Source organism: Salvelinus fontinalis, chromosome 2, assembly GCF_029448725.1.
Source record: "Salvelinus fontinalis isolate EN_2023a chromosome 2, ASM2944872v1, whole genome shotgun sequence".
NCBI lineage: Eukaryota > Metazoa > Chordata > Actinopteri > Salmoniformes > Salmonidae > Salvelinus > Salvelinus fontinalis.
In genome coordinates, this window is record NC_074666.1 from 88,564,061 (window position 1) to 88,590,860 (window position 26,800).

Below are 26,800 nucleotides of genomic sequence, written 5' to 3' on the forward strand. Positions count from 1 at the left end.
TGTGTCAGCATTGTTCTACTGTAGACGTTATCTTGTTAAGCCACTCAACCTCAGTTAAACCAATCCAGTTTAAAAGGTTAATGTTGATAAATGGTCATGGTTGAATTAGTCCAATCACACGCCACCTCTGTGTTTTTAACCTTTGACCCAGATTTCCTAGTTCTCCTTAAATTGAGGTCATGTAAGATGAGGTCACATCATTGTGAGTGTCATGCTCATGTTCATTTCATTATTTCCATTCTTTACTCTGCTCTTTATCCCCACAGCATTCCTACCCATCTCCAGGCTGTTAAATACGGTCTAATCGTAGATATACCTGTATCAAGGCTATTATACAGGCTACATGGAGAAGCTGTTGTCATGGTCACACCCTGTCCTCCAGGCTGCAGTGGTCTGGGGGGTGGATGTCAGAGCGGCCCTGGGTCTAGGTGGATCTCTACTCCCACTCTCTCCCCATGTGACAGGCCTTTCTGCGTGGGCACACTGGGTTGTCTGCTGGGGGAGATAAGGAGAGTTTCCATGCGAAAAAGTACCATCTGGGACCCTGGCATGATAGCAGCAGTCTCAGGGACTTCAGGCTAGGCTAGAACACCCTCTCTATTCCCACCACATCTTGAGTTGAGGAGGTTGTGTGTGTGTGTGTGTGTGTGTGTGTGTGTGTGTGTGTGTGTGTGTGCTGAATCAGCTGATGTAATCACTGTCCATGCACAAGAAGACACAGTATTTGATTGTGTTAAATCAAATTACATGTCCTTGTCTTAGAATAGTATAAGGCATCTGGTCCATGAGGAAAGTTTAGAGTTGTCTCTCTTTATATGAGATGTACAAACACTGGCATGTGTCCATACAAGATACAGATTTACAGTGAGGTTTTTCCACCAGAGTAAAGATATGCACCAACCATCTCAAGTGCTGCTGTGGGTTAGGAGTGGAGCTTCAGTAAAATGGGCACATTAGAGAGTTGAGCTAAGAGGGGCACGCTAAAGAGTTGCGCAAAGAGGGGCACGCTAAAGAGTTGCGCAAAGAGGGGCACGCTAAAGAGTTGCGCTAAGAGGGGCACGCTAAAGAGTTGCGCTAAGAGGGGCACGCTAAAGAGTTGCGCTAAGAGGGGCACGCTAAAGAGTTGCGCTAAGAGGGGCACGCTAAAGAGTTGCGCTAAGAGGGGCACGCTAAAGAGTTGCGCTAAGAGGGGCACGCTAAAGAGTTGCGCTAAGAGGGGCACGCTAAAGAGTTGCGCTAAGAGGCCCACGCTAAAGAGTTGCGCTAAGAGGAGCGCGTTAAAGAGTTGAGCTAAGAGGGGCGCTAAAGAGTTGAGCTAGGAGGCGCGCTAAAGAGTTGCGCTAAGAGGGGCACGCTAAAGAGTTGCACTAAGAGGGGCACGCTAAAGAGTTGCACTAAGAGGGGCACGCTAAAGAGTTGCACTAAGAGGGGCACGCTAAAGAGTTGAGCTAAGAGGAGCGCGCTAAAGAGTTGAGCTAGGAGGAATGCTAAAGAGTTGCGCTAAGAGGGGCACGCTAAAGAGTTGAGCTAAGAGGAGCGCGCTAAAGAGTTGCACTAAGAGGAGCGCGCTAAAGAGTTGAGCTAAGAGGAGCACGCTAAAGAGTTGAGCTAAGAGGAGCGCGCTAAAGAGTTGAGCTAAGAGGAGCGCGCTAAAGAGTTGAGCTAAGAGGAGCGCGCTAAAGAGTTGAGCTAAGAGGAGCGTGCTAAAGAGTTGAGCTAAGAGGCGTGCTAAAGAGTTGAGCTAAGAGGCGCGCTAAAGAGTTGAGCTAAGAGGGGCGCGCTAAAGAGTTGCGCTAAGAGGGGCACTCTAAAGAGTTGCGCTCAGAGGAGCGCGCTAAAGAGTTGAGCTAAGAGGCGCGCTAAAGAGTTGAGCTAAGAGGGGCGCTAAAGAGTTGAGCTAAGAGGCGTGCTAAAGAGTTGAGCTAAGAGGCGTGCTAAAGAGTTGAGCTAAGAGGGGCACGCTAAAGAGTTGAGCTAAGAGGGGCGCGCTAAAGAGTTGAGCTAAGAGGGGCGCGCTAAAGAGTTGAGCTAAGAGGAGCGCGCTAAAGAGTTGAGCTAAGAGGAGCGCGCTAAAGAGTTGAGCTAAGAGGCGTGCTAAAGAGTTGCGCTAAGAGGGGCGCGCTAAAGAGTTGCGCTAAGAGGGGCGCGCTAAAGAGTTGCGCTAAGAGGGGCACGCTAAAGAGTTGCGCTAAGAGGGGCGCGCTAAAGAGTTGCGCTAAGAGGGGCGCGCTAAAGAGTTGCGCTAAGAGGGGCGCGCTAAAGAGTTGCGCTAAGAGGGGCGCGCTAAAGAGTTGCGCTAAGAGGGGCGCGCTAAAGAGTTGCGCTAAGAGGGGCGCGCTAAAGAGTTGCGCTAAGAGGGGCACGCTAAAGAGTTGCGCTAAGAGGGGCGCGCTAAAGAGTTGCGCTAAGAGGGGCGCGCTAAAGAGTTGCGCTAAGAGGGGCACGCTAAAGAGTTGCACTAAGAGGGGCGCGCTAAAGAGTTGAGCTAAGAGGAGCGCGCTAAAGAGTTGAGCTAAGAGGCGTGCTAAAGAGTTGCGCTAAGAGGGGCACGCTAAAGAGTTGCACTAAGAGGGGCGCGCTAAAGAGTTGAGCTAAGAGGCTGAGCTAAGTGTGTGTGTGTGTGTGTGTGTGTGTGTGTGTGTGTGTGTGTGTGTGTGTGTGTGTGTGTGTGTGTGTGTGTGTGTGTGTGTGTGTGTGTGTGTGCCATGCTAGCTCCAATGGGAAATACACAGTGAATTATTCACAAGTATAGGATGGCTTAATAATTTATCCGTTGAATTATCCACCCTTGCAATAATATTTCACCCCCTAAAGAAAAGAGGAAAACCATTTTGCCTGGGGAGAACTTACTCAACTTCAAGTGAACTGAATCAGTAGACGTGGCAATTCAGGGCTAATTCCTCTCCCTGATATAAAACACATCTCTCCCTTTTTTCACGTTGATTTCCAGAGGAAGATATATGCACTGTTTTCTCAATGTATTCATTGGGATGTTGCCTGCTCAACTTTGTTTCATTTTAGAGTTCCCACACGGGCGGTTAAATATGCTGTATATGAGGCAGAGTGTTGAACTGCATAACACTGTCACTGTACAGTACAGTGCACATCGTACTGTGAAGTCACTAGTGAGATGTTAAGAGGATGCAGCCATCATTTTGCCAGTTACAGTAGTAGCATTTGCCGTTATATCATCCTACAGTACTTTCTACTGCCTTGATATCTAGCATGTCTGTCATTATGGAAGCTTGTCTATAGTCTATCTCCAGCAGGACGTTGGCCATTGAAGTTCTATAAATAGACTGTATGCACACAGAACAGCGTCAGAGACCTGCTTATCCTCTCATACATAGTACCTCTGGCACTAGATCTTAGCATACAGTCAATACTGTTTGGACAGCAGTAGCAGAGGTTTTTCCCATGCACCGTATGTAGCACGTTCACACTCACTTTGGATTGAAAGCCACTCACTTCCAAGTGTTGACTTTGCACTGTAAAATCCCCCTGTGGTGTGTGTGTGTGTGTATGAGCGTGCGTGCGTGTTTTTTCCCGGACGGTAGGGCGAGACGACCCGGGTGTCAGTGAGCAAACATGGGGAATGGATTGAGGTTCCACCAGACAGGCCTGTCATGCCAGTTCCCTCCTCCCCTCTGGACCCTCCCCAGCCATGACACTGGATCCCTGGGTCAGCTGCAGAGGGTATTCCTGTTGTGTTTGTGTTTTAATGTCAGACGGGGATGTTTCGGGGTGACAGCCTGTCACATGTCACTGTGTCAGTTTGCCTCAGGCTAGACACACACTGAATCTTAATGGTGCGGAGCGGGCCGGACACAGGGCGGCTCCTTGGCCTCCGCTACCCAGGCCTGGTCTGCAGCTATGTGGAGTATTTCCTTCCATGTAAGAGGAGCATACCACCAGGCCATACGCCCAGACTGAGGAGAGGAACCAGAGCTGAACCCTCCTTCCTTTTCCCCTTAAAAAACCCTGGTGAAAATCCCCTTGTCATCCCGGCGCCATGTTCATGGAAACCACATGGTTTAGAGTCACACTGCTCTGTTAGTCATCAGGGAGAAGGTGTGAAGGAGGGAAAGAGGGAAACAGAGTTGCATTTACACCCATGGTTATATCACAGAGGCAACTCTAGTCTGCATCCAAACTCTGCTTCCACAATCAGCGTGGTCACCTGGTCTTGCTGTCTCTCCTCCAACATGAATGCTATGTTGATATTCTTAGTCCTTCAATCTGCGTCTGTTTCAGAAGTCATCCAAAGGCTCCCAAACTAAGACACTGCAGCTTTGCAGGTTCGGTCAGCTTCTTAATTGGTCTTGCTTGACAGTGGTGTGTGTGTGCGTGTGTGTGCGCATGCGTGTGTGTGTGGGTGTGTGCACATGCGGTGTGTGTGGGTGTGCGCATGCGTGTGTGTGTGTGCACATGCGGTGTGTGTGTGTGGGTGTGCGCATGCGTGTGGGTGTGTGCACATGCGGTGTGTGTGTGTGGGTGTGCGCATGCGTGTGGGTGTGTGCACATGCGGTGTGTGTGTGTGGGTGTGCGCATGCGTGTGGGTGTGTGCACATGCGGTGTGTGTGTGTGGGTGTGCGCATGCGTGTGGGTGTGTGCACATGTGGTGTGTGTGCTATTTAAAGACCAAAAGCAGCACCATGCTGTAATAAATTCCCAGATGTGCCTCAGATGGATCAGGTGTTACACAACACTGAGGCCGTTGTTATTAAGTGCAGTTGATTGACAGTCTCTAGATCTCCCATCTAGGTCCACTGACAGATCAGATGTGTGTTCTAATTGCTTAGCACGTTCCTTGTCCATCCAAACACACTTGAAGGATGAGGTGTTGTTGGGCTCCTTGGCAGTAATGACTTTGTGGGAGTGTTGTTGCCTACGGTGCATGCAGATTGCAGCATAGTAGGCTTATAGAGTCATATGAGGAGTGAGGTCAGTGTTTGGGTAAGAGAGTGAGCTGCTCAATGGCATATTTTCCTTCCATTGTTTCCTTAATATCAGGCTTTGCATTGCTTTCAACATGTAATGAGGCAGGCTGACTGCAGCCATGATGGATCGGCTGCATTGTTGTTAGTGACTCCAGCATGGTGACGGTCAACATTACCAGAGAGAATCTCTGTTTTTATCCAGGTTTACAGTATTTATGGTGCATATTCTGTTATGGAACATGATATGCGGTACTAAAGCTAAGTCATTGTCTTATAGTTTTCCATAGTGTATCTTGGGTCATGAGTAAGCAAGTGTATCACTCATCAAGAGAAAAGAAGGAAGAATACAGTTATACACAAAGACATTTAGAGAAAACCAGAAGCGAGAGAGAATGAGAGAGCGAGGAACCAGAGCCTGAGGTCAGGAAGTTCAGTTTCTCAGGAAGGAAGTTTCCAGCCTTCTCAGTACCCAGATTAATGAGATCATCCATCATGGCGCCTGCCTCAGCCGGCAAGCCAGCATGCCTCTTTTGTGACTCTTCCTCTTCCCCCTACGCCCAGCCTGCCTCCCTCTGCCCAGCCTGCCTCCCTCTGCCCAGCCTGCCTCATCTACCCAGCCTGCCTCATCTACCCAGCCTGCCTCATCTACCCAGCCTGCCTCATCTACCCAGCCTGTCTCCCTCTGCCCAGCCTGCCTCATCTACCCAGCCAGCCTCCCTCTGCCCAGCCAGCCTCCCTCTGCCCAGCCTGCCTCCCTCTGCCCAGCCTACCTCCCTCTGCCCAGCCTGCCTCCCTCTGCCCAGCCTGCCTCCCTCTGCCCAGCCTGCCTCCCTCTGCCCAGCCTGCCTCCCTCTGCCCAGCCTGCCTCTCTCTGCCCAGCCTGCCTCCCTCTGCCCAGCCTGCCTCCCTCTGCCCAGCCGCCCTCATCTACCCAGCCTGCCTCCTCAGCCTTAGCTCTGCCCCGCAGCCAGCTGCACTATCTGGAGCTCTGTCACTTACAATAAGACGGATCATTTTCCGGTGACTGTCCACACACAGGGCCTACTGAAATGACCAAAAGTAATGGAATAGGAGCAGGGAGTGAGCAGCAGAGCACACAGAGGCAGCAGGGAGGAAATCCCTCGCCCAGCCCAGACACTGGCTGACCAGACTGGTTAGACTTGATGTGCTTTCTCCAGCAATGCTGCTCACTTTCAGAATCACCTTTATTCACCAGGTACATTTACACATACTCAGAATTTTACTTGGTGATATGGTGCTACTAGTGATAGACAACATTTAGAGACAGAATACAGGAAACCGAGTTTATACGAAGTTTACATACATTATATACAACTAGGTAGAGTGAGCATAGCGCTATCAGAGAATGAGCAGATATATAAATATACAGTGGGTATACGGTTGATATACAGTGGGTATGCGGTTGATATACAGTGGGTATACGGTTGATATACAGTGGGTATGCGGTTGATATACAGTGGGTATGCGGTTGATATACATTGGATGTACAAATGTACAGTATCAGTATGAATATATCTAAATGCAGAGAGATGGACAGAGTGCAATGCCGTATAATGCAGTTATTTTATGTACAGTTCAGAGATTGCTTGATGCGGTGTGCAGCATAGAGTGTCCTTTAGTAGCCATAGTCCTTTAGTCTCTTTGCGCCAGATAGCTGGTTGGTGAGGGCCATAGCCCGGGGGAACAAACTTTGTGGCTGGAGGTTTTGGTCAAGAGTGACCTGAACCATCTTCCAGAGGTGAATTTTTGGAGTGGGGGTGGGGGGTGGGGGAGTCGGTGATGATTCTTCCTGCACGCTTCCTTGTCCTGGGGGGCAGGTGGCAGACTATGACCCGCTATGCAGAACGGACAATGCGTCACAGTTTTCCCTTGCAGTGGGCAGATCCAAACCAGACGGTGATGGAGGAGGTGATTTATGGATTCAACGATTGATGCGTAAAACCGGATCAGGATTGCCTAGGCGATTTTGAGATTTCTTTCAGCTGCCGCAGGTAGTACATCAACTATTGTGTCTTCTTGGTGACCGCTGTGAACATGTCCTCCCACTTGAGGTTGTGGGAGATGATGTTCTCCAGGAATTTGAATGATTCAGCCCTGCTAACAGCTGAGCCAGCAATCTCGAGGGGGAGAGATGGTGGGGGGCTGTTCAACTGAAGATCATATGGAATGTTGCTATGGAATGTTCCAGTGACAGCTTATGAATTCAGGTTTTGTCCCTGGATGGAGGGCTTGGAAAACATACTGTACAAGACAGTTGAAGTCGGAAGTGTACATAAGCTTAGTTTGTAATCATTAAAACTCGTTTTTCAACCACTCCACAAATTTCTTGTTAACAAACTATAGTTTTGGCAAGTCGGTTAGGCCATCTACTTTGTGCATGTGTAACAGTATAACTTTACGTCCGTCCCCTCGCCCCGGGCGCAAACCAGGGACCCTCTGCACACATCAACAACAGTCACCCACGAATCATCGTTACCCATCGCTCCACAAAAGCCGCGAGCCCTTTCAGAGCAAGGGCACCCACTACTTCAAGGTCTCAAAGCGAGTGACGTAACCGATTGAAACGCTATTAGCGCGCACCTCCGCTAACTAGCTAGCCATTTCACATCCGTTACACATGACACAAGTAATTTTTCCAACAATTGTTTACAGACAGATTATTTCACTTATAATTCAGTGTATCACAATTCCAGTGGCTCAGAAGTTTACATACACTAAGTTGACTGTGCCTTTAAACAGCTTGGAAATTTCCAGAAAATGATGTCATGGCTTTAGAAGCTTCTGATAGGCTAATTGACCTCATTTGAGTCAATTGAAGGTGTACCTGTGGATGTATTTCAAGGCCTACCTTCAAACTCAGTGCCTCTTTGCTTGACATCATGGGAAAATCAAAAGAAATCAGCCAAGGTAACACATTCACCTGTACAAATAATAGTATGCAAGTATGAACACCATGGGACCACGCAGCCGTCATACCGCTCAGGAAGGAGACGCATTCTGTCTCCTAGAGATGAACGTACTTTGGTGCGAAAAGTGCAAATCAATCCCAGAACAACAGCAAAGGACCTTGTGAAGATGCTGGAGGAAACAGGTACAAAAGTATCTATATCCACAGTAAAACGAGTCCTATTTCGACATAACCTGAAAGGCCCTCAGCAAGGAAGAAGCCACTGCTCCAAAACCGCCATAAAAAAGCCAGACTACGGTTTGCAACTGCACATGGGGACAAAGATGGTACTTTTTGGAGAAATGTCGTCTGGTCTGATGAAACAAAAATAGAATTGTTTGGCCATAATGACCATTGTTATGTTTGGAGGAAAAGGGGGGAGGCTTGCAAGCTGAAGAACACCATCCCAACCGTGAAGCAAGGCGGTGGCAGCATCATGTTATGGGGGTGCTTTGCTGCAGGAGGGACTGGTGCACTTCACAAAATAGATGGTATCATGAGGAAAATTATGTGGATATATTGAAGCAACATCTCAAGACATCAGTCAGGAAGTTAAAGCTTGGTCGCAAATGGGTCTTCCAAATGGACAATGACCCCAAGCATACTTCCAAAGTTATGGTAAAATGGCTTAAAGACAACAAAGTCAAGGTATTGGAGTGGCCATCACAAAGCCCTGACCTCAATCCAATAGAACATTTGTGGGCAGAACTGAAAAAGCATGTGCGAGCAAGGAGGCCTATACAAACCTGACTCAGTTGCACCAGCTCTGTCAGGAGGAATGGGCCAAAATTCACACAGCTTATTGTGGGAAGCTTGTGGAAGGCTACCCTAAATGTTTGACCCAAGTTAAACAATTTAAAGGCAATGCTACCAAATACTAATTGAGTGTATGTAAACTTCTGACCCACTGGGAATGTGATGAAAGAAATAAAAGCTGAAATAAATCATTCTCTCTTCTATTATTCTGACATTTCACATTCTTAAAATAAAGTTGTTATCTTAACTGACCTAAGACAGGGAATTTTTACTAGGATTAAATGTCAGGAATTGTGAAAAACTTAAGTTTAAATGTATTTGGTTAATTAAGCTGTATGTAAACTTCCGACTTCAACTGTATAATGTATCACTTCTATTTCCAAATCTGGGCTGGCATTAGATGAGAGGCTGCTGACAAATGCATTCCTGTACACATGGAAAATTAAATGGATGGATCAAGTTTATAAATCATTTTATATTGATTAGATCTTATGTCGAGGGGTGTTTCCTATCAGGAAGTTACGGCTACCAGTTTAAACAGATAAAAGGAAGATATTTCAGTGGAACATTTGTTTCTGCTTAGCAGGCATCAAAAAAGGGCTATATTTAGAATGTGGTTAACGTGAGACAGGATGTGTCAATTAAGGAAAAGTTGTTGTGAGATAGCAGCAGGAGAACTAGGTCCTGTTGAAAAGTGAACAATGAGAATTAACCCCTGCACTCGCCCACCAAAGCCCTTTCAGACAGGCAGCTGAAAGAGGCAGTGAAGGAAGGCAGTCACATCTAATATCCTCCTTGCAGCCCCCAGCCCTCCTCACCACTGTTTGTCTTCAAGCTTTACCTGTTACAGCTGGGCCCTCCATTGTCACAACTCACTGCCTTTCTATGCATGACTGGCACCCATTTACCAAGTCATTATATTAATAGATGTCCTAAAAACCAAACCACATCAAGAGAGAGAGAGAGAGAGAGCACACACACCAACAATAGACCTGCATGGCTCCCCAGGGAGGTAAAACACTGTGGTTGAGCCAGGTTGTCAGTTTGATAACCTGAAAGCCTCATGGACGTCTCTGTCCTACCCTGCACCTGGAGAGACCCGGGTCTGTCCTCTGGGTTTAGTCTGCCTGTCAGTCTTCCCCGCCCACCCGCTAATGGCGAGCAATAGCCTTGTAGGGCAACAGCAACACCAGAACGTAAAAACACAGTCAATCGAGTTTGTTGTAAATGCATCTCATGGTTGAGTAGGAAGCGTTCGTTTCTCACATCCATTAGCCTGGAGTTGAAGCGTCAGCAGGAAGCTAATCTTGCAGTGTGCATGTTGCAAGGATTGGAGTGGGTGTTTTCCTTCTTCAGATGTGGATCTAGAAGTTAAAACAAATCTCTTTAAAGGGCCGACAGATTAAATCACGGTAACCTCATAGTGGTGGGGAGTAGGGGTGCTGACGGGGCTGCAGCACCCCCTGAAAAATCTGAATTTAAAAAAGTATCAATAAAAACATATATCCATCTGCAGCGCCAGAGCGGGCAAAAAGATTGTCCAGCCCCACCCCCAAAACTACTTCCCGCGGCTATGGTTAACGTTAAGAATGCTGGAGTGCAGACAGACAGACAGAGTGCAGACAGACAGACAGAGTAGTTATCAGGGTGGGAAAACTGTTGCTATCTCCAGGCATGGAATTGTTGCCACGCAATGTTAACCTTTTGACCTTTAGATAAGACATGTAGTATTCCATGCACATAGAATTGGCTTCACTGTCTCTTCAACTCAATTCATAATATTAAGCTGTAATGAGCATTAATGTGATAGTATCAAATAAATGGCCGAGGCACTTGCATTACAGTAAGATGGCGTTTTCAACCCTTTTGGAACTTGAATGTGAATTGAAACTATAAGGAGTCAGGGAAAATTATAATCCTGTGTCCTTGGATGGGGTCCAAAATGTAGAATTCAATCAACATAATTTCTCCTCAAGGATATTCCTATTGCTCAAGGACTTCCTCCAGTCAGTGTGCCTCTCAGACTGGGATGGATGACCCTGAATACTAGCTAGGCCCTTGGCCTTCATGCAGGCCTAATGTACTGTACTCATTCATTATCCTGGTGAGAGGAGATGACTGCCATGTTATAGACTCCCACGTGGTAGCAGGCAGCCAGATCACTGCCATAACCACAGCTTGTGTCCATGCTGGGTGTCCTGGTGCCTGCAGACCTAGTATCCGGCTGGCGGCTGCCATCCTCCCATCCTCTTCCCCAGACACAAGCCTCAGAACTCTGCCAAGTCAGCTGCCATGTTGACTTTGGACTGGACTGAAGGACAAGAGAGAAGGAGACAGGCTTCCGAAGCACACAGCTGACTGTAGGTCTGTCTGTCTGCAGTTCTGTGTCTGTCAGTCTGTAAGTAGGTCTGTCTAAGGTTTCTGATTTTCATAGGCCTCAGTGTGCCAGACCCGTCAACCACCTTGCCTCTCAGAGTTACACTCAGAGTGTGTACACAGGGTAGTAAGGATGAGAGGAAAGCCAGGCAGCAGGCAGGAGGATTTAAGTGGGTTGGCCGTAGGAAAACCGTGGGGAGAATCGGAGGCGCCAAAGTCCCCAGTGTTAGCTACAAACCCAGGAGATAGTGGGGCGTAGATTCAGCAGTAGACAGAGGCTGAGGCCCAGTTCAAACACACTACAGTCACGGCTGCAGGGCCTGGAATCACATGAGACTGAGTGTGGAAGACAATTAGGCTCCCATCCCTCGATACAATCTGCAGAACCAGGGCATATGCCTCTGCTGTGTTGGATCACTAAGCACTAAGATCCCTGGAGTTTGTAGTTAAAAGCAAATTATGGGAGCTGTAGCTTCAAGGCTGTCTGGGCTATAGAAGAGAGGGTTTGTGTCTGTTGTTCTGGCAGAAATGTTGAAGTGGGTGTTTTGTATAAGTGCAAAGGCTAAAGCCAGACAGGCTGAAGTTTACCTCCTCCAGGCGTTGGTTGCTAGCTGGTCTAACAGAGCTTCACCTGGTCCAAGACTCACCCCAGTAGGAGACCAGGGGAGGCTGTCACTACGCCTTATACCCCCAGTCAGAAAACCTACAGTCATGACCTGTACCGTCACTAGAAGTCTGAGCTCATATGGAGCTGAGTGACCGTGCTTTGAAATGTGTCATCTTGTGACATTTTCTCTGCTCATCTTCCTCTGCACAGAAAAACCTGGTTGTGAGTCAGTGAGGGCGGTCTCCCCCTCTTTCTTCCCTCACACCTCCCTCCCTCACACCCTAGGCTGGCCTGCTTTGTTCCCGTCTGGCTCAGTTAACAGCTAATCCTGGCCAGTCATCACAACCCAGAGCTCCTGACCAGACATAAAGGCTGGGGAGCTCGGACAGCATTCCACCACAGAGCCCCCTCTCCACTCTGTGCAGTGGGGCAGAATGTCTCAGCATGGCGTCCATGGGTGAAGTCACCGACCTCTTGTTGGCTCTGTCTTCACAGTAGCTAGCTATTTACCACACGCTAATGGACTTGTTCAGTACGCTCTCTCTATGTCAGACCTGGGTTCAAATAGTATGTGTTTTGTTTCAAATGATTGCTGAATTTGATTGAGCATACATAGAGTGCAATATTGGCTTGGATTGCACTTTTGGTTCTATTCCCTTGGTTCCATTGCACCAGGCAAGCTCAATCAAACTCAGTTAAAGTATTTTACCGAAAGCAAATACCACTTGAACCCAGTTGTGTGTAGTAGACCCTTTTCACACATGATAGGACAGGTCAGGATGGGACTGACTGCATGTGTGTCCTGCTGTGAACCGATGGCTCGTGAACACCAGCCGTCAATGATGACTTGGCTGACTGGGACCAGGCTGCTGTTACTAGCACAGTGTGGTTGACCTCACCTTCTCTCCTCTCCTCTCTATCTGTGGACAGCGCCTCCGGCCTGGGGTTTCACTCCTGCCTCCCTCCACTGCCCTCCATTGTCAGCCTCGCTGGCTCTGTGGCAGGATTTATGTTTCACATGAACGCTCCCATCATCACTTGGGCTAAAACAGGAGCCTGCAGTGTGTTAAAATGCAACGCAAAGCAGATGTGCTTGACATTGCCATGGACTTTCCAAGGACCTAAAGCTCTGTAACCGTAGAAGGGAATGTGTGACCCTGTATGACTGCTGCCAGCCCGCTCATAGCCCTCTGATGCTGCTGAACTGAAAGCACAAGACCACATTAGGGCCCCCATCCCTCGTCTTGTGGGGCATTTGAGCAAAATGAGAGTCTGTGAAAGACAAATATCATGTGACACGTGAGGAGAGTGTTTTTCCTCACATTCAAAGGGTTTAATAACAGCTTCTCTGGTGAGGAACTAACCAATGGCGCGCGCTTGAGTGTTTTTCTCAGGGGAAAGAGTCTTTATTTACGCGTTCATGTATCTCACTGCGGGAATAATTGTTTCAGTTGTCCTATGATACCCCTGGGGAGAATGTCGCAGAGCACTTTAAGAGTGCCACCCCTGTGTTTGAAGGTGACAGTATTATTTTACCAAATAACAGGGAGAGAGAACCCAAGCTGAAGTGAAGGATTGTTGATAACAATGTTCTAGGGATGAGGAGGTTTCTCTGACGGAGGCCGGCGAGGTACATTGCACCTCCTGTGGTCTCTAGGCTGCGTCATGGGAATGCACAGGGAAAAGACCTAGCAATTTAGTCTCTCCCACAAATACCTGACGGGGGATAGGCCTAGAATAGATTAATATATAACAACAAGGTGGGATTAAATTCAATTTAATCTCTGGCATTTCGGGATTAGTCCTTAGATCATAAACTTTCCCACCCCCGCTGCACAAATATTTATTGCTTTGTTAAATGGTTCCGTGTGCTTCTTTCTGGGTAAGAGTACACAGCTGTGGTCTGGTAATATCTCCATTTGGCGCTCTCTGCTTTTCTAACTGGTTTTATGATCGCAGTACAGACCCTGTTACATGGCGTGACTCAAGGCTCATCAGCACCATCTTGTGTAATGACTCTGCAACACAAACTGTTATTAGGATGCTCTCAGGCTTTCATTTACAAATTGTTGATTAGACTTTTAACTCAAACTCCTGAGGGACAAAGAGGATGTGATTATACTTGTAGGATGGATATGTATCAGTCTCATCCTTCCCTTCGTCTCTCTCTCCCTGTAGGTGGGAGGCGTGGGGTGGGGTTGGGAGCATGGCTGAACCACGCCGTGAGAGCACCAGCAGCCTGCAGAGGAAGAAGCCTCCATGGCTCAGACTGGACATTCCCACTGCTCAGGTGTCCCTGGATGAGCCACCCACCTTCGTCCAGGTACAGCACACACTCTCTCTCCCCCCTTCTCTATCTCTCTCTCCCTACTGTTCACTCTTTCTTTTTCTCTCTCTCTTTCTCTCTCTCTCTCTCTCTCACTCACTCACTCACTCACTCACTCACTCACTCACTCACTCACTCACTCACTCTTTCTTTCTCTCTCCCCCTCCCCTCTCCCTCTCTCTCTCTCTGCATGCCTTTCCTTGTATCCCACACTTATTCTCTGGGTCTTTGTCTTCATTCTTCTCCCTGCTTTCTCATTGTCTCTCCCACAGAGTTATGTTGTGGTCTGTTGTAACTGTATGTGAATCTCTGGATGCAATATGGCTCTCATTGTGTGTACTTAATCTCTGTCTCTTTCCATGGGACCCCCCCCCCCCCCCCCCCCCCCCCCACTGCAGCCGGTGAAGCGCCAGGGTTTCCTCCGCAGTATCAGCATGCCAGTGGAGCCCTCCCACCTCCGGTCCCCGCCTCGCGACCTCTTTGACCCCCGCCGGCCGCCCCTGCTACGCCAGTCCTCCATCACACAAACCATCAAGAGGTAAGGGGAACATATCAAAGCTCTGGAGCTACTGAAGGACACCTTGGTTGGTTAGATCATGGTTGTGACACGGAATCGTACGACCGCCATGGGATTTGGTTATCTTTGGTGTTGAGCAGTGGGCCCACTGAAAATATTTGATTATGAACTTGTCATGATGGTGTGAAATAAGCATGTTTTATCCAGATCTGTAAGTCATGGATGGCATGTTTTTGACCAGTTTGTTACTGTAGGCTACTTGTGTGATGCCAGTAACAAGGCATGAGACCATGGTGTCCGTTTCTCTGCCTGATTGCCCCACCCACTTCAGTTTGGTGGTTTGATTGCATATTGATTTTTACCAGAATTCTGTATTTGCTTGCAATTTGTCTGGTTGAACTGAGAACAGGGGATATTTGACAGGACGGACTGGTATTTGTAGGTGTTTGTTTGTGGTGTGTTTTATCATAGTGCCTGTCTGTGTCTGCAGATGGGCTCATATTACAGTGTTTAAAACTTTAAATAGCTGTGGCTGTGATTGTGTGCATTGATTCTTCAACAGTCTGAATGAATGAGTTGGGAAACCCTCTGCATGCCTGGTTCTTTGTCTGGTCAGTGTGTATGATTCTAATGCATGTTCAAACTTTATTTCCCTTCACAATTTCAATGCTTGAAAAGCTTTACTCCTTTTGCACTATTTCTGTCTATCGCTTTTCTAGATACTGTTTCTTGCTCACCACCTCTTCTTTTCTTCTCTCCTTTCTTTTTCCTTCTCTTTCTTGCCCACTGCCCTGTCCTCCTCCTCTCACCTTCCTACCCTCTCCCCCGCCCACTGCCCTGTCCTCCTCCTCCTCTCACCTTCCTACACTCTCCCCTGCCCTCTGCCCTGTCCTCCTCCTCCTCTCACTTTCCTACCCTCTCCCCCGCCCTCTGCCCTGTCCTCCTCCTCCTCACCTTCCTACACTCTCCCCTGCCCTCTACCCTGTCCTCCTCCTCCTCTCACTTTCCTACCCTCTCCCCCGCCCTCTGCCCTGTCCTCCTCCTCCTCTCACCTTCCTACACTCTCCCCTGCCCTCTGCCCTGTCCTCCTCCTCCTCTCACCTTCCTACACTCTCCCCCGCCCTCTGCCCTGTCCTCCTCCTCCTCTCACCTTCCTACACTCTCCCCCGCCCCCTGCCCTGTCCTCCTCATCCTCTCACCTTCCTACACTCTCCCCCGCCCACTGCCCTGTCCTCCTCCTCCTCTCACCTTCCTACACTCTCCCCTGCCCTCTGCCCTGTCCTCCTCCTCCTCCTCCTCTCACCTTCCTACACTCTCCCCCGCCCTCTGCCCTGTCCTCCTCCTCCTCCTCCTCTCACCTTCCTACACTCTCCCCTGCCCTCTGCCCTGTCCTTCTCCTCCTCTCACCTTCCTACGTTCTCCCCCGTCCTCTGCCCTGTCCTCCTCCTCCTCTCACCTTCCTACACTCTCCCCCGCCCTCTGCCCTGTCCTCCTCCTCCTCCTCCTCCTCTCACCTTCCTACGTTCTCCCCCGTCCTCTGCCCTGTCCTCCTCCTCCTCTCACCTTCCTACCCTCTCCCCCGCCAACTGCCCTGTCCTCCTCCTCCTCTCACCTTCCTACCCTCTCCCCCGCCCCCTGCCCTGTCCTCCTCCACCTCCCACCCTCCTCCTCTCAACACTCTCCCCCGCCCCCTGCCCTGTCCTCCTCCACCTCCCACCCTCCTCCTCTCACCTTCCTACCTTCTCCCCCTGCCCGTCTCCAGCAGCAGGAGGGTGCACTTTGAGCGGATTAACACAGTGCCCGTTAAGGGTCAGCGGGCATCTCGCCGCGGCCCCAGGAAGCATCACTCTCTCTCCAGAACCCTGCTCAGGTACTGCAGGCCAGAGGTCAGAGGTCAGACTGGGCCTACAGTACACTGGCCAATGAGGACAGCACTTCCTGTCTGATTACAGTAACATACAGTATGCAACCATGGGGAGCCAGAACATCTTGTGATGGATAACATACTGACACAGGTTTAGCTAAGTGTTTACCCCACCAATGTTTGTGTCATAGGTTATGTTGGTAATGGCTCAGATCTAGGGAGTACAGAGAGTATGAAGTTCAGAACAGAGAGAATTATCAAGAGAGTGCAGGGTCTCCGTAAGATAGAATACTGCATCAGGCATAAAGACACAGCTTGAATGAACTGAATGAACTGTCTTCCATTGCCTATAGCTGTAAGCCTCTCTTCAGGGGTGCTGTTGTTTTCTCTCTGTGCTATGACTGGGGTTGTTATATGACTCACCTCATTGACACATCTGACTCACACTGAATTAGTCATAATAAAGGAGCCTAACAAAGGGAGCTGCCATTTTCCTGGAATACACAACCACCACCGCATTCCATTGTGGTCAGACCAAAGACTAAGCAGCAATAATGTCGCCTCAGACTTTATGAATCTCTGTGTGAGTTAGGGACCCTAGAATACATGTCCACTGATTCGATGTTACAGTCACTAAAAGACCATACTTGCGTTTGACTGAGTCTTAAAATAACCTGAGCTGCTCTTTAAACTAAGCCATTCTGGTTAATGTGTGTATAGCGGCAGGGTTGGGTTAGCGTGGCCTTCTGCAGCACCTGATTAGACTGGCAGAGGCAGAGAACATTGTATTGTGATCCTTATTGAATGTACAGATGATATGATTCAATAGAAAAAAGAGGCAAAGGCTGAGAGGGGCAGAGAGATAGAGAGGGGCAGAGAGATAGAGAGGGGCAGAGAGATAGAGAGGGGCAGAGAGAGAGAGGGGCAGAGAGAGAGAGGGGCAGGGAGAGAGAGGAGCAGAGAGAGAGAGGAGCAGAGAGAGAGAGAGGAGCAGAGAGAGAGAGAGGAGCAGAGAGAGAGAGAGGGGCTGAGAGAGAGAGGGGCTGAGAGAGAGAGGGGCTGAGAGAGAGAGGGGCAGAGAGAGAGAGAGGCAGAGAGAGAGAGAGGCAGAGAGAGAGAGAGGCAGAGAGAGAGAGAGGCAGAGAGAGAGAGAGGCAGAGAGAGAGAGAGGCAGAGAGAGAGAGAGGCAGAGAGAGAGAGAGGAGCAGAGAGAGAGAGGAGCAGAGAGAGAGAGGAGCAGAGAGAGAGAGGAGCAGAGAGAGAGAGGAGCAGAGAGAGAGAGGAGCAGAGAGAGAGAGAGGAGCAGAGAGAGAGAGGAGCAGAGAGAGAGAGGAGCAGAGAGAGAGAGGGGCAGAGAGAGAGAGAGGCAGAGAGAGAGAGAGGCAGAGAGAGAGAGAGGCAGAGAGAGAGAGAGGCAGAGAGAGAGAGAGGCAGAGAGAGAGAGAGGCAGAGAGAGAGAGAGGCAGAGAGAGAGAGAGGCAGAGAGAGAGAGAGAGGCAGAGAGAGAGAGGAGCAGAGAGAGAGAGGAGCAGAGAGAGAGGAGCAGAGAGAGAGAGAGGGGCAGAGAGAGAGAGAGGGGCAGAGAGAGAGAGAGGAGCAGAGAGAGAGAGGAGCAGAGAGAGAGAGGAGCAGAGAGAGAGAGGAGCAGAGAGAGAGGGGCAGAGAGAGAGAGGCAGAGAGAGAGAGAGGCAGAGAGAGAGAGAGGCGCAGAGAGAGAGAGGCGCAGAGAGAGAGAGGCGCAGAGAGAGAGAGGCGCAGAGAGAGAGAGGCGCAGAGAGAGAGAGGGGCAGAGAGAGAGAGGGGCAGAGAGAGAGAGGAGCAGAGAGAGAGAGAGGAGCAGAGAGAGAGAGAGGAGCAGAGAGAGAGAGGAGCAGAGAGAGAGAGGAGCAGAGAGAGAGAGGGGCAGAGAGAGAGAGGGGCAGAGAGAGAGAGGGGCAGAGAGAGAGAGGGGCAGAGAGAGAGAGGGGCAGAGAGAGAGAGGAGCAGAGAGAGAGAGGAGCAGAGAGAGAGAGGAGCAGAGAGAGAGAGGAGCAGAGAGAGAGAGGAGCAGAGAGAGAGAGGGGCAGAGAGAGAGAGCTTGCTATTGAGAAAGGCCGCCAAAGGCAGACCTGGCTCTTGAGAAGACAGGCTATGTGCACACTGCCCACAAAATGAGGTGGAAACTGAGCTGCACTTCCTAACCTCCTGCCAAATGTATGACCATATTAGAGACACATATTTCCCTCAGATTACACAGACCCACAAAGAATTTGAAAACAAATCTAATTTGATAAACATATGTTTCCCATGCCACTAAAAAGAGAGAGAGAGAGACCAAGCTAGAGCGAGGCAGAGGTAGAGCGAGGCAGAGTTAGAGCGAGGCAGAGGTAGAGCGAGGCAGAGGTAGAGCGAGGCAGAGGTAGAGCGAGGCAGAGGTAGAGCGAGGCAGAGGTAGAGCGAGGCAGAGGTAGAGCGAGGCAGAGGTAGAAGGCAAGAGAGAGGGGGGAGAGGTAGAGAGCGAGAGAGGGGGCAGAGGTAGAGAGCGAGAGAGGGGGCAGAGGTAGAGAGCGAGAGAGGGGGGCAGAGGTAGAGAGCGAGAGAGGGGGGCAGAGGTAGAGAGCGAGAGAGGGGGACAGAGGTAGAGAGCGAGAGAGGGGAGCAGAGGTAGAGAGCGAGAGAGGGGAGCAGAGGTAGAGAGCGAGAGAGGGGGGCAGAGGTAGAGAGCGAGAGAGGGGGGCAGAGGTAGAGAGCGAGAGAGGGGGGCAGAGGTAGAGAGCGAGAGAGGGGGGCAGAGGTAGAGAGCGAGAGAGGGGGGCAGAGGTAGAGAGCGAGAGAGGGGGGCAGAGGTAGAGAGCGAGAGAGGGGGGCAGAGGTAGAGAGAGGGGGGCAGAGGTAGAGAGAGAGAGAGGGGGGCAGAGGTAGAGCGCGAGAGAGGGGGGCAGAGGTAGAGCGCGAGAGAGGGGGGCAGAGGTAGAGCGCGAGAGACGGGGGCAGAGGTAGAGAGCGAGAGAGGGGGGCAGAGGTAGAGCGCGAGAGAGGGGGGCAGAGGTAGAGAGCGAGAGACGGGGGCAGAGGTAGAGAGCGAGAGAGGGGGGCAGAGGTAGAGAGCGAGAGAGGGGGGCAGAGGTAGAGAGCGAGAGAGGGGGGCAGAGGTAGAGAGCGAGAGAGGGGGGCAGAGGTAGAGAGCGAGAGAGGGGGGCAGAGGTAGAGAGCGAGAGAGGCGGAGAGGTAGAGAGAGCCAGAGGGAGAGGGAGAGAGGCGCTCCAGATGTTCCATCAGGCAGAGGTCTATTTATAGCCTCAGAGGTCAAGGATGGCAGGCTGACACACTCTGATGACACTCCACGACCTGGAGGACAGGGCAGCTGGTCTGGAATACCAGAAATTCAATCATGTCACTAACAGACCGATGGAGATAGTACATCCATCCACAACCCAGAGGTACACAGGACACAGTATTTCAAATGATCTGTCCATATTACCCAGAATAATCCTTTACATGAAACCGGTACAGTAGGAGTTTAGTGGGCTATAGTAACTGTTGCTAGGGAGTAGGGCTTGGAATTGCTAGGGACCTCATGATGCGATATTATCATGATTCTCACGATTATATACGTATTGCAATTTGATGCTGTGATTTGATTGTGTTTCGATGTTCCAAACATATTGCTCACCATGTGTCTTCTACAGAGGAACAAGAGAGAGCCATGAGAAAACGTGTTCAGTGGGTAGTAGTGATGAGGGAAGAAATCGATAGTTACATATCGGAATATCTTTTTTTGACGATATATCGTATCAACTATCGCAATATTAATTTACACCAAAGTTCCAAGTATTTTTCCTTCATAGCTTGTTCGCCATCGTCTTTTTAAATAGAGAGACTTTTTGTTTTCAGCACTTTTATTTCCATGACTGATCAAAACTCATTTTCTCATGGCTCTCTCTTTTCCCTCTATAGAAGACACATGGTGAGCAGTATGTTTGGAACCATCGAAACACAATCAAATCAAATCAACTCCATATTTGGTTTGATGCTACTTAAAGAAGATTTGGCCATTTAAAAAAACATTACTTACATTGATTGCTAGCTTGTCAAATCAAATCAAATTGTATTAGTCACATGCGCCGAGTACAACAGGTGTAGACCTTACGTGAAATGCTTACTTACGAGCCCCTAACCAACAATGCAGTTTAAAAAAAAATCAAAATAAGAAATAAAAGTAACAAGTAATTAAAGAGCAGCAGTAAAATAACAATAGTGAGACTATATACAGGGGGGTACCGGTACAGAGTTGATGTGCGGGGTCACTGGTTAGTTGAGGTAGTATGTACATGTAGGTAGAGTTATTAATGTGACTATGCATAGATGATAACAACAGAGAATAGCAGCGGCGTAAAAGAGGGGGGGGGGGGGGTGCAAATAGTCTGGGTGGCCATTTGATTAGATGTTCCAGAGTCTTATGGCTTGGGGGTAGAAGCTGTTTAGAAGCCTCTTGGACCTAGGCTTGGCGCTCCGGTACCACTTGCCGTGCGGTAGAAGAGAGAACAATCTATGACTAGGGTGGCTGGAGTCTTTGACAATTTTTAGGGCCTTCCTCTCACACCGCCTGGTATAGAGGTCCTGGATGGCAGGAAGCTTTGCCCCAGTGATGTACTGGGCCGTACGCACTACACTCTGTAGTGCCTTGCGGTCGGAGGCCGAGTAGTTGCCAAACCAGGCAGTGATGCAACCAGTCAGGATATTCTCGATGGTGCAGCTGTATAACCTTTTGAAGATCTGAGGACCCATGCCAAATATTTTCAGTCTCCTGAGGGGGAATAAGTTTTGTCATGCCCTCTTCATTGACTGTCCTGGTGTGCTTGGACCATGTTAGTTTGTTAGTGATGTGGACACCAAGGAACTTGAAGCTCTTAACCTGCTCCACAACAGCCCCATCGATGAGAATGGGCTGTGCTCGGTCCTCTTTTTCCCGCAGTCCACAATCATCTCCTTTGTTTTGATCACGTTAAGGGAGAGGTTGTTGTCCTGGCACCACACGGCCAGGTCTCTGACCTCCTGCCTATAGGCTGTTTAGTCTTGGTCGGTGATCAGGCCTATCACTGTTGTGTCATCGGCAAACTTAATGATGGTGTTGGAGTCGTGCCTGGCCGTGCAGTCATGAGTGAACAGGGAGTACAGGAGGGGACTGAGCACGCACCCCTGAGGGGCTCCTGTGTTGAGGATCAGCGTGGCGGATGTGTTGTTACCTACCCTTACCACCTGGGAGCGGCTGGTCAGGAAGTCCAGAATCCAGTTGCAGAGGGAGGTGTTTAGTCCCTGGGTCCTTAGCTTATTGATAAGCTTTGAGAGCTCTATGGTGTTGACTAAAAATGACTAAAATGTGTTGAACACTGAACTGTAGTCAATAAATAGCATTCTCACATAGGTGTTCCTTTTGTCCAGGTGGGAAAGGGCAGTGTGGAGTGCAATAGCGATTGCATCATCTGTGGATCTGTTAGAGCGGTATGCAAGTTGGAGTGGGTCTATGGTATCTGAGATTGTAGGTTTGATGTGAGCCATGACCAGCCTTTCGATCCACTTCATGGCTACAGATGTGAGTGCTACAGGTCGGTAGTCATTTAGGCAGGTTACCTTACTGTTCTTGGGTACAGGGACTATGGTGGTCTGCCTAAAGCAGTTCGTATTACAGACTCGGACAGGGAGAGGTTGAAAATATCAGTAAAGATACTTGCCAGTTGGTCAGTGCATGCTCGCAGTACACGTCCTGGTAATCCCTCTGGCCTTGTGAATGTTGACCTGTGTTAAGGTCTTACTCACATCGGCAGCGGAGTGCGTGATCACACAGTCTTCCGGAACAGCTGGTGCTCTCATGCATGTTTCAGTGTTATTTGCCTTGAAGCGAGCATAGAGGTAGTTTAGCTAGTCTGATAGGCTTGTGTCACTGGGCAGCTCTCGGCTGTGCTTCCCTTAGTAGTCTGTTATGGTTTGACAGCCCTGCCACATCCGATGAGTGTCAGGGCCGGTGTAGTACGATTTGATCTTAGTCCTGTATTGACGCTGTGCCTGTTTGATGGTTCGTCGGAGGGCATAGCGGGATTTCTTATAAGCTTCCGGGTTAGAGTCCCACTAAACGCCAGCTTTAGCCTTTAGCTCAGTGCGGATGTTGCCTGTAATCCATGGCTTCTTGTTGGAGTATGTACGTACAGTCGCTGTGGGGATGACGTCATCAATGCACTTATTGATGAAGCCAATGACTGATGTGGTGTACTCCTCAATGCCATTGGCGGAATCCCGGAACATATTCCAATCTGTGTTAGCAAAACAGTCCTGGAGCTTAGCATCCGCTTCATCTGACCACTTTTTTATTGATCGAGTCACTGGTGCTTCCTGCTTTAATTTTTGCTTGTAAGCAGGAATCAGGTGGATAGAATTATGGTCAGATTTGCCAAATGGAGGGCGAGGGTGAGCTTTGTATGCGTCTCTCTGTGTGGAGTAAAGGTGGTCCAGAGTTTTTTTCCCTCTGGTTGCACATTTAACATGCTGATATAAATTTGGTAAGACGGATTTATGTCTCCCTGCATTAAAGTCCCCGGGTACAAGGAACACCGCCTCTGGGTGAGCGTTTTCCTGTTTGCTTATGGCAGAATACAGCTCATTGAGTGCGGTCTTATTGCCAGCCTCAGTCTGTGGTGGTATGTAGACAGCTACGAAAAATACAGATGAAAACTCTCTAGGTAGATAGTGTGGTCTACAGCTTATCATGAGATACTCTACCTCAGGCGAGCGAAACCTTGAGACTTCCTTAGATATTGTGCACCAGCTGTTATTTACAAAAATACAGAAGTGTGGGTTTATTCGATCGCCTATGATTTCTCAGAAGAATCTGGGTCTGTTCCCGGGAGAGCAGTATATCATTCTCGTCGGACTTTTTAAAGGAATAAAAAGGCCGTAGTGGCTAAAGTTAGCTGAAGTTTGTAATGGATGTTTAAAGAGAACTGAACTGTAGATTACAGTTTCTCCTGGCCCATAGACTACTTTCAGACTACTACTACTTTCAGGAACCGTGTTGTAAAATAGTGAACTACTCCTTTTAATGTGGTCAAATTGAAATAGAATAGTCCATTCCAAAAATCTCTTTATTCTAAAGGTAGTGATCTGGAGGAAATTGACAGCTTTTTTTTTGCCGTTTCCAGCAACAGAATGCCTCCAGCATGCAAGTTCAGTCTTTACATTTATGACTTTATTACCGTGCTGTAATGCTGCAAAGGCAGACAAAGTAATACAATATACACCAGACCCATGAGAGAGACGGTGTGTGTGGTGTGTGTGGTGTGTGTGTGTGGGCGTGTGTGTGTGTGGGTGTGTGTGTGTGGGTGTGTGCCTGGACTGGAACATGTCCGGGCTTATTCCCTCTCTCATTATTACTAGTGCAGTCAAGAACAATTAGTCATTTTTTCCATTCTTGGGAAGTGTGGCGTTATCAGTCCATTGAATGTTTGCCCACCCAGTCTTCCAAACAGGGCTTTGAGGAGGGACATCTAATAACAGCTCTATATCTCTCAGGCCAATAACTGACGCACTCTGTGCTAGATAGCTGGAGTTAGCAGACTCCCTCTACAAGAGAAGTACTGCGGAACTAGGTGATCAGAGAGAGTTCTGTGGATAGGTTGGAGTTTGTGAGATGAGATGTGTGCTTCCCGTGGACTGAGTGGCTGGTGTTTGTGGTGTCAGGGGCACAGCGGACTGGTTCGGGGTCAGTAAGGACGGCGATGCCACCCAGAAATGGCAGAGGAAGAGTCTGCGCCACTGCAGCATGCGCTATGGCCGTCTGAAGCCCCAGGTGATCCGGGAGATGGACCTGTCCAGTCAGGACAACATCTCTCTGACCAGCACCGAGACGCCCCCGCCCCTCTACGTACCCTCCTCAGCACACGCCTTTGGCATGCAGAAGGTATGATACCTATGTCATCTATATATTTGGGTCATTATACCTGTAGTACTTTTGTACCTCAGTGAGGGTTTCATTGTGGATCTTGATAACATATTTTAGGATGTATCAATATTTATCTGTGGCATCCACAGTAGTTTTTTCAATTAGAATCTAGGTTGATTATTCGAACATAATCCAGTTTCACAATATAAACTCAGTCCTAGATAGCCTGTTCTTAACCGCCCTGCCTGTGTCTGTCATCTTCAGATCGTGGACCCGTTGGCGAGGGGGCGTGCGTTCCGTATGGTGGAGGAGGTGGACGGTTACAGCGTGCCCCAGACCCCCGTCACCCCCGGCGCTGCCTCCCTCTGCTCCTTCAGCTCTTCCCGCTCGGGCCTCAACCGGCTGCCACGGCGACGCAAGAGGGAGTCTGTCGCCAAGATGAGCTTCAGGGCAGCAACAGCTCTGGTGAAGGTGAGCTTGCTGTGTGGCGAGACATCCTATTGAAGGTGAAAGTGATTCATTATTTCAGCTGCTAAAGCCCTCTACTGTACTGTACACACAGATCCAAACCATACCCACCCAGTACCACTATGACCAAACTCTTCCCTTAATCGATAAGGTACCCTCAGTGAAACAGCATGGCCTGATCAGTTGTGTGGAATCAGTCAGCCTCCGGCGTTCTAGAACAACACTGAGTTCCATCGGGGCGGATACATTTATTTTCAAAAGGAGACATTATCTCTGTGTTGTGTTGTGTCATTCAGTGTTGAGGGAGACCACTATGTGCTATGCTGCATGTTCAAGAGCAGCAGTGCTGTGCTTAGGACTACTGTTAGGAAAGAGCTTACCATTTTGGAAGTGCAAGAGTGACATGGAGGAATGAACAAACAGGGGTACTCAAGCTCTGATATGCCTACTATGCATGTGTTATAATTATGAGGTACTGTCTCCAACAATTCTGACATGCAAAAAGAAACTCAACTCAATGTTAGTGTGTGTGTGTGTGTGTGTGTGTTTGTGTGTCTGCACCGTTTGTTTGCTGTATGGCACTAGACAAAACACTACAGCCTGCTGTGCTAGGTGACAGCTTATAGTGTGTGTTGTGTTGTTATGTGTGTGTGTGCGTCTCAGGGGCGCTCCCTGCGGGAAAACGCCACCCTGCGGCGGATGCAGAGACGCAGCTTCACCCCTGCTAGCTTCATGGAGGAGGACGGGGTGGACTTACCTGATGAGCTGGACACATCCTTCTTCGCCAGAGTAAGGACATGTCCTCATCTACTCTGTAGTTAGAAACTCATCTCAAGCCTCCATCTAGAAGAGAACATACAGCACCCCCTGGAAGTCTCTAACAGAGTTGCAGCCTGGGATAGAGTTTAAAGGCCTGTGATTGGCCGACCAGTTAGTGTGTGTTTTCATTACGGCCAGGAGTTTTTCCTAAACCATGTGTGAGCTGACCAGGGAAATCTCCTGTGCCTAGTTCCCACCCACTACTGTTCTCAGACCTCCCAATCCCTCCCCCAGGACTGTCTGATGCAGGAAGAGTTGTCCACATACGCTGACGAGGTGTTTGAGTCTCCGTCGGACGCGGCTATGATGGATGTGGTGCAGGAGGAGGGCAGTATGCTGGACGAGACGGAGCTGACCGGCAGCGCTCTGGACAAGAGTGAACTGGAGAGGAGCCATCTCATGCTGTGAGTCTGGCACACTCATGACAACAAGTACACAGAAACATCTGAAATGACTACAGTATCTTTGGTTTCCTGTTGCCAAAATCCAATACACTACCAGAGCATCTCAGTGAACCATTCAGTTGTGTTGACACAGTGTTTGGTTTAAAGAGAACCCACACTCTCTCCAAGGGTGGTTCTGTGGTGGGTTCCTCTTTAAACTGACTTTACCCCTCCTCCTCTCTGTCTCCCCTCCCCTCCCAGGCCTCTGGAGCGAGGGTGGCGTAAGGCCAAAGAGGGAACCCCAGGACCGCCCAAGGTGCCCTTGCGGCAGGAGGTGGTGAGTGTGAACGGACAGCGACGGGGTCAGCGCATCGTTGTGCCCGTCAAGAAGCTGTTCGCTCGGGAGAAGAGGCCCTACGGGCTGGGCATGGTGGGGAAGCTCACCAACCGCACCTACCGCAAGCGCATCGACAGCTATGTGAAGAGGCAGATAGAGGACATGGATGACCATAGGTAATGGTCTCTAAGACCATGCTGAGGCTCAGCGTGTTTAATATATGAGACCATTGGTGTAGAGTACAGCACTTCTGTGTAAAACCGTTGTTTTCTAATATGGATATTGTGTTTCCGTCAGGCCTTTCTTTACGTACTGGATCACTGTTGTCCACTTGCTGATCACCATCCTGGCTGTCTGCATCTATGGCATCGCCCCCGTGGGCTTCTCCCAGCACGAGACGGTTGATTCTGTGAGTACCACCTCACTTCCCTAGTCAAATCAAATCAAGGTTTATTGGTCATGTACACAGTTTAGCAGGTGTTATTGCGGGTGCAGTGAAATGCTTGTGTTACTAGCTCCTAACCGTG

General features: G+C 49.3%; 1 protein-coding gene across 5 annotated transcripts in view; it reads left to right on the forward strand.

Moving 5' to 3' along the window:
• The window catches only part of LOC129831101 (inactive rhomboid protein 1), a 47,028-nt gene that overhangs the window by 14,584 nt on the left and 5,644 nt on the right, over positions 1 to 26,800 (forward strand). For 3 of the 5 annotated variants that reach the window (XM_055894177.1, XM_055894137.1, XM_055894159.1), the window contains exons 2-10: positions 13,826 to 13,970; positions 14,372 to 14,511; positions 16,253 to 16,360; positions 24,065 to 24,284; positions 24,531 to 24,737; positions 25,398 to 25,523; positions 25,788 to 25,957; positions 26,198 to 26,449; positions 26,571 to 26,682. In XM_055894177.1, coding sequence (XP_055750152.1) covers positions 13,854 to 13,970; positions 14,372 to 14,511; positions 16,253 to 16,360; positions 24,065 to 24,284; positions 24,531 to 24,737; positions 25,398 to 25,523; positions 25,788 to 25,957; positions 26,198 to 26,449; positions 26,571 to 26,682 — 1,452 coding nt within the window. In that variant the 5' untranslated portion in view covers positions 13,826 to 13,853. The remainder of the gene's footprint in view (positions 1 to 13,825; positions 13,971 to 14,371; positions 14,512 to 16,252; positions 16,361 to 24,064; positions 24,285 to 24,530; positions 24,738 to 25,397; positions 25,524 to 25,787; positions 25,958 to 26,197; positions 26,450 to 26,570; positions 26,683 to 26,800) is intronic. The other 2 variants (XM_055894148.1, XM_055894168.1) reach the window with 1 other exon arrangement.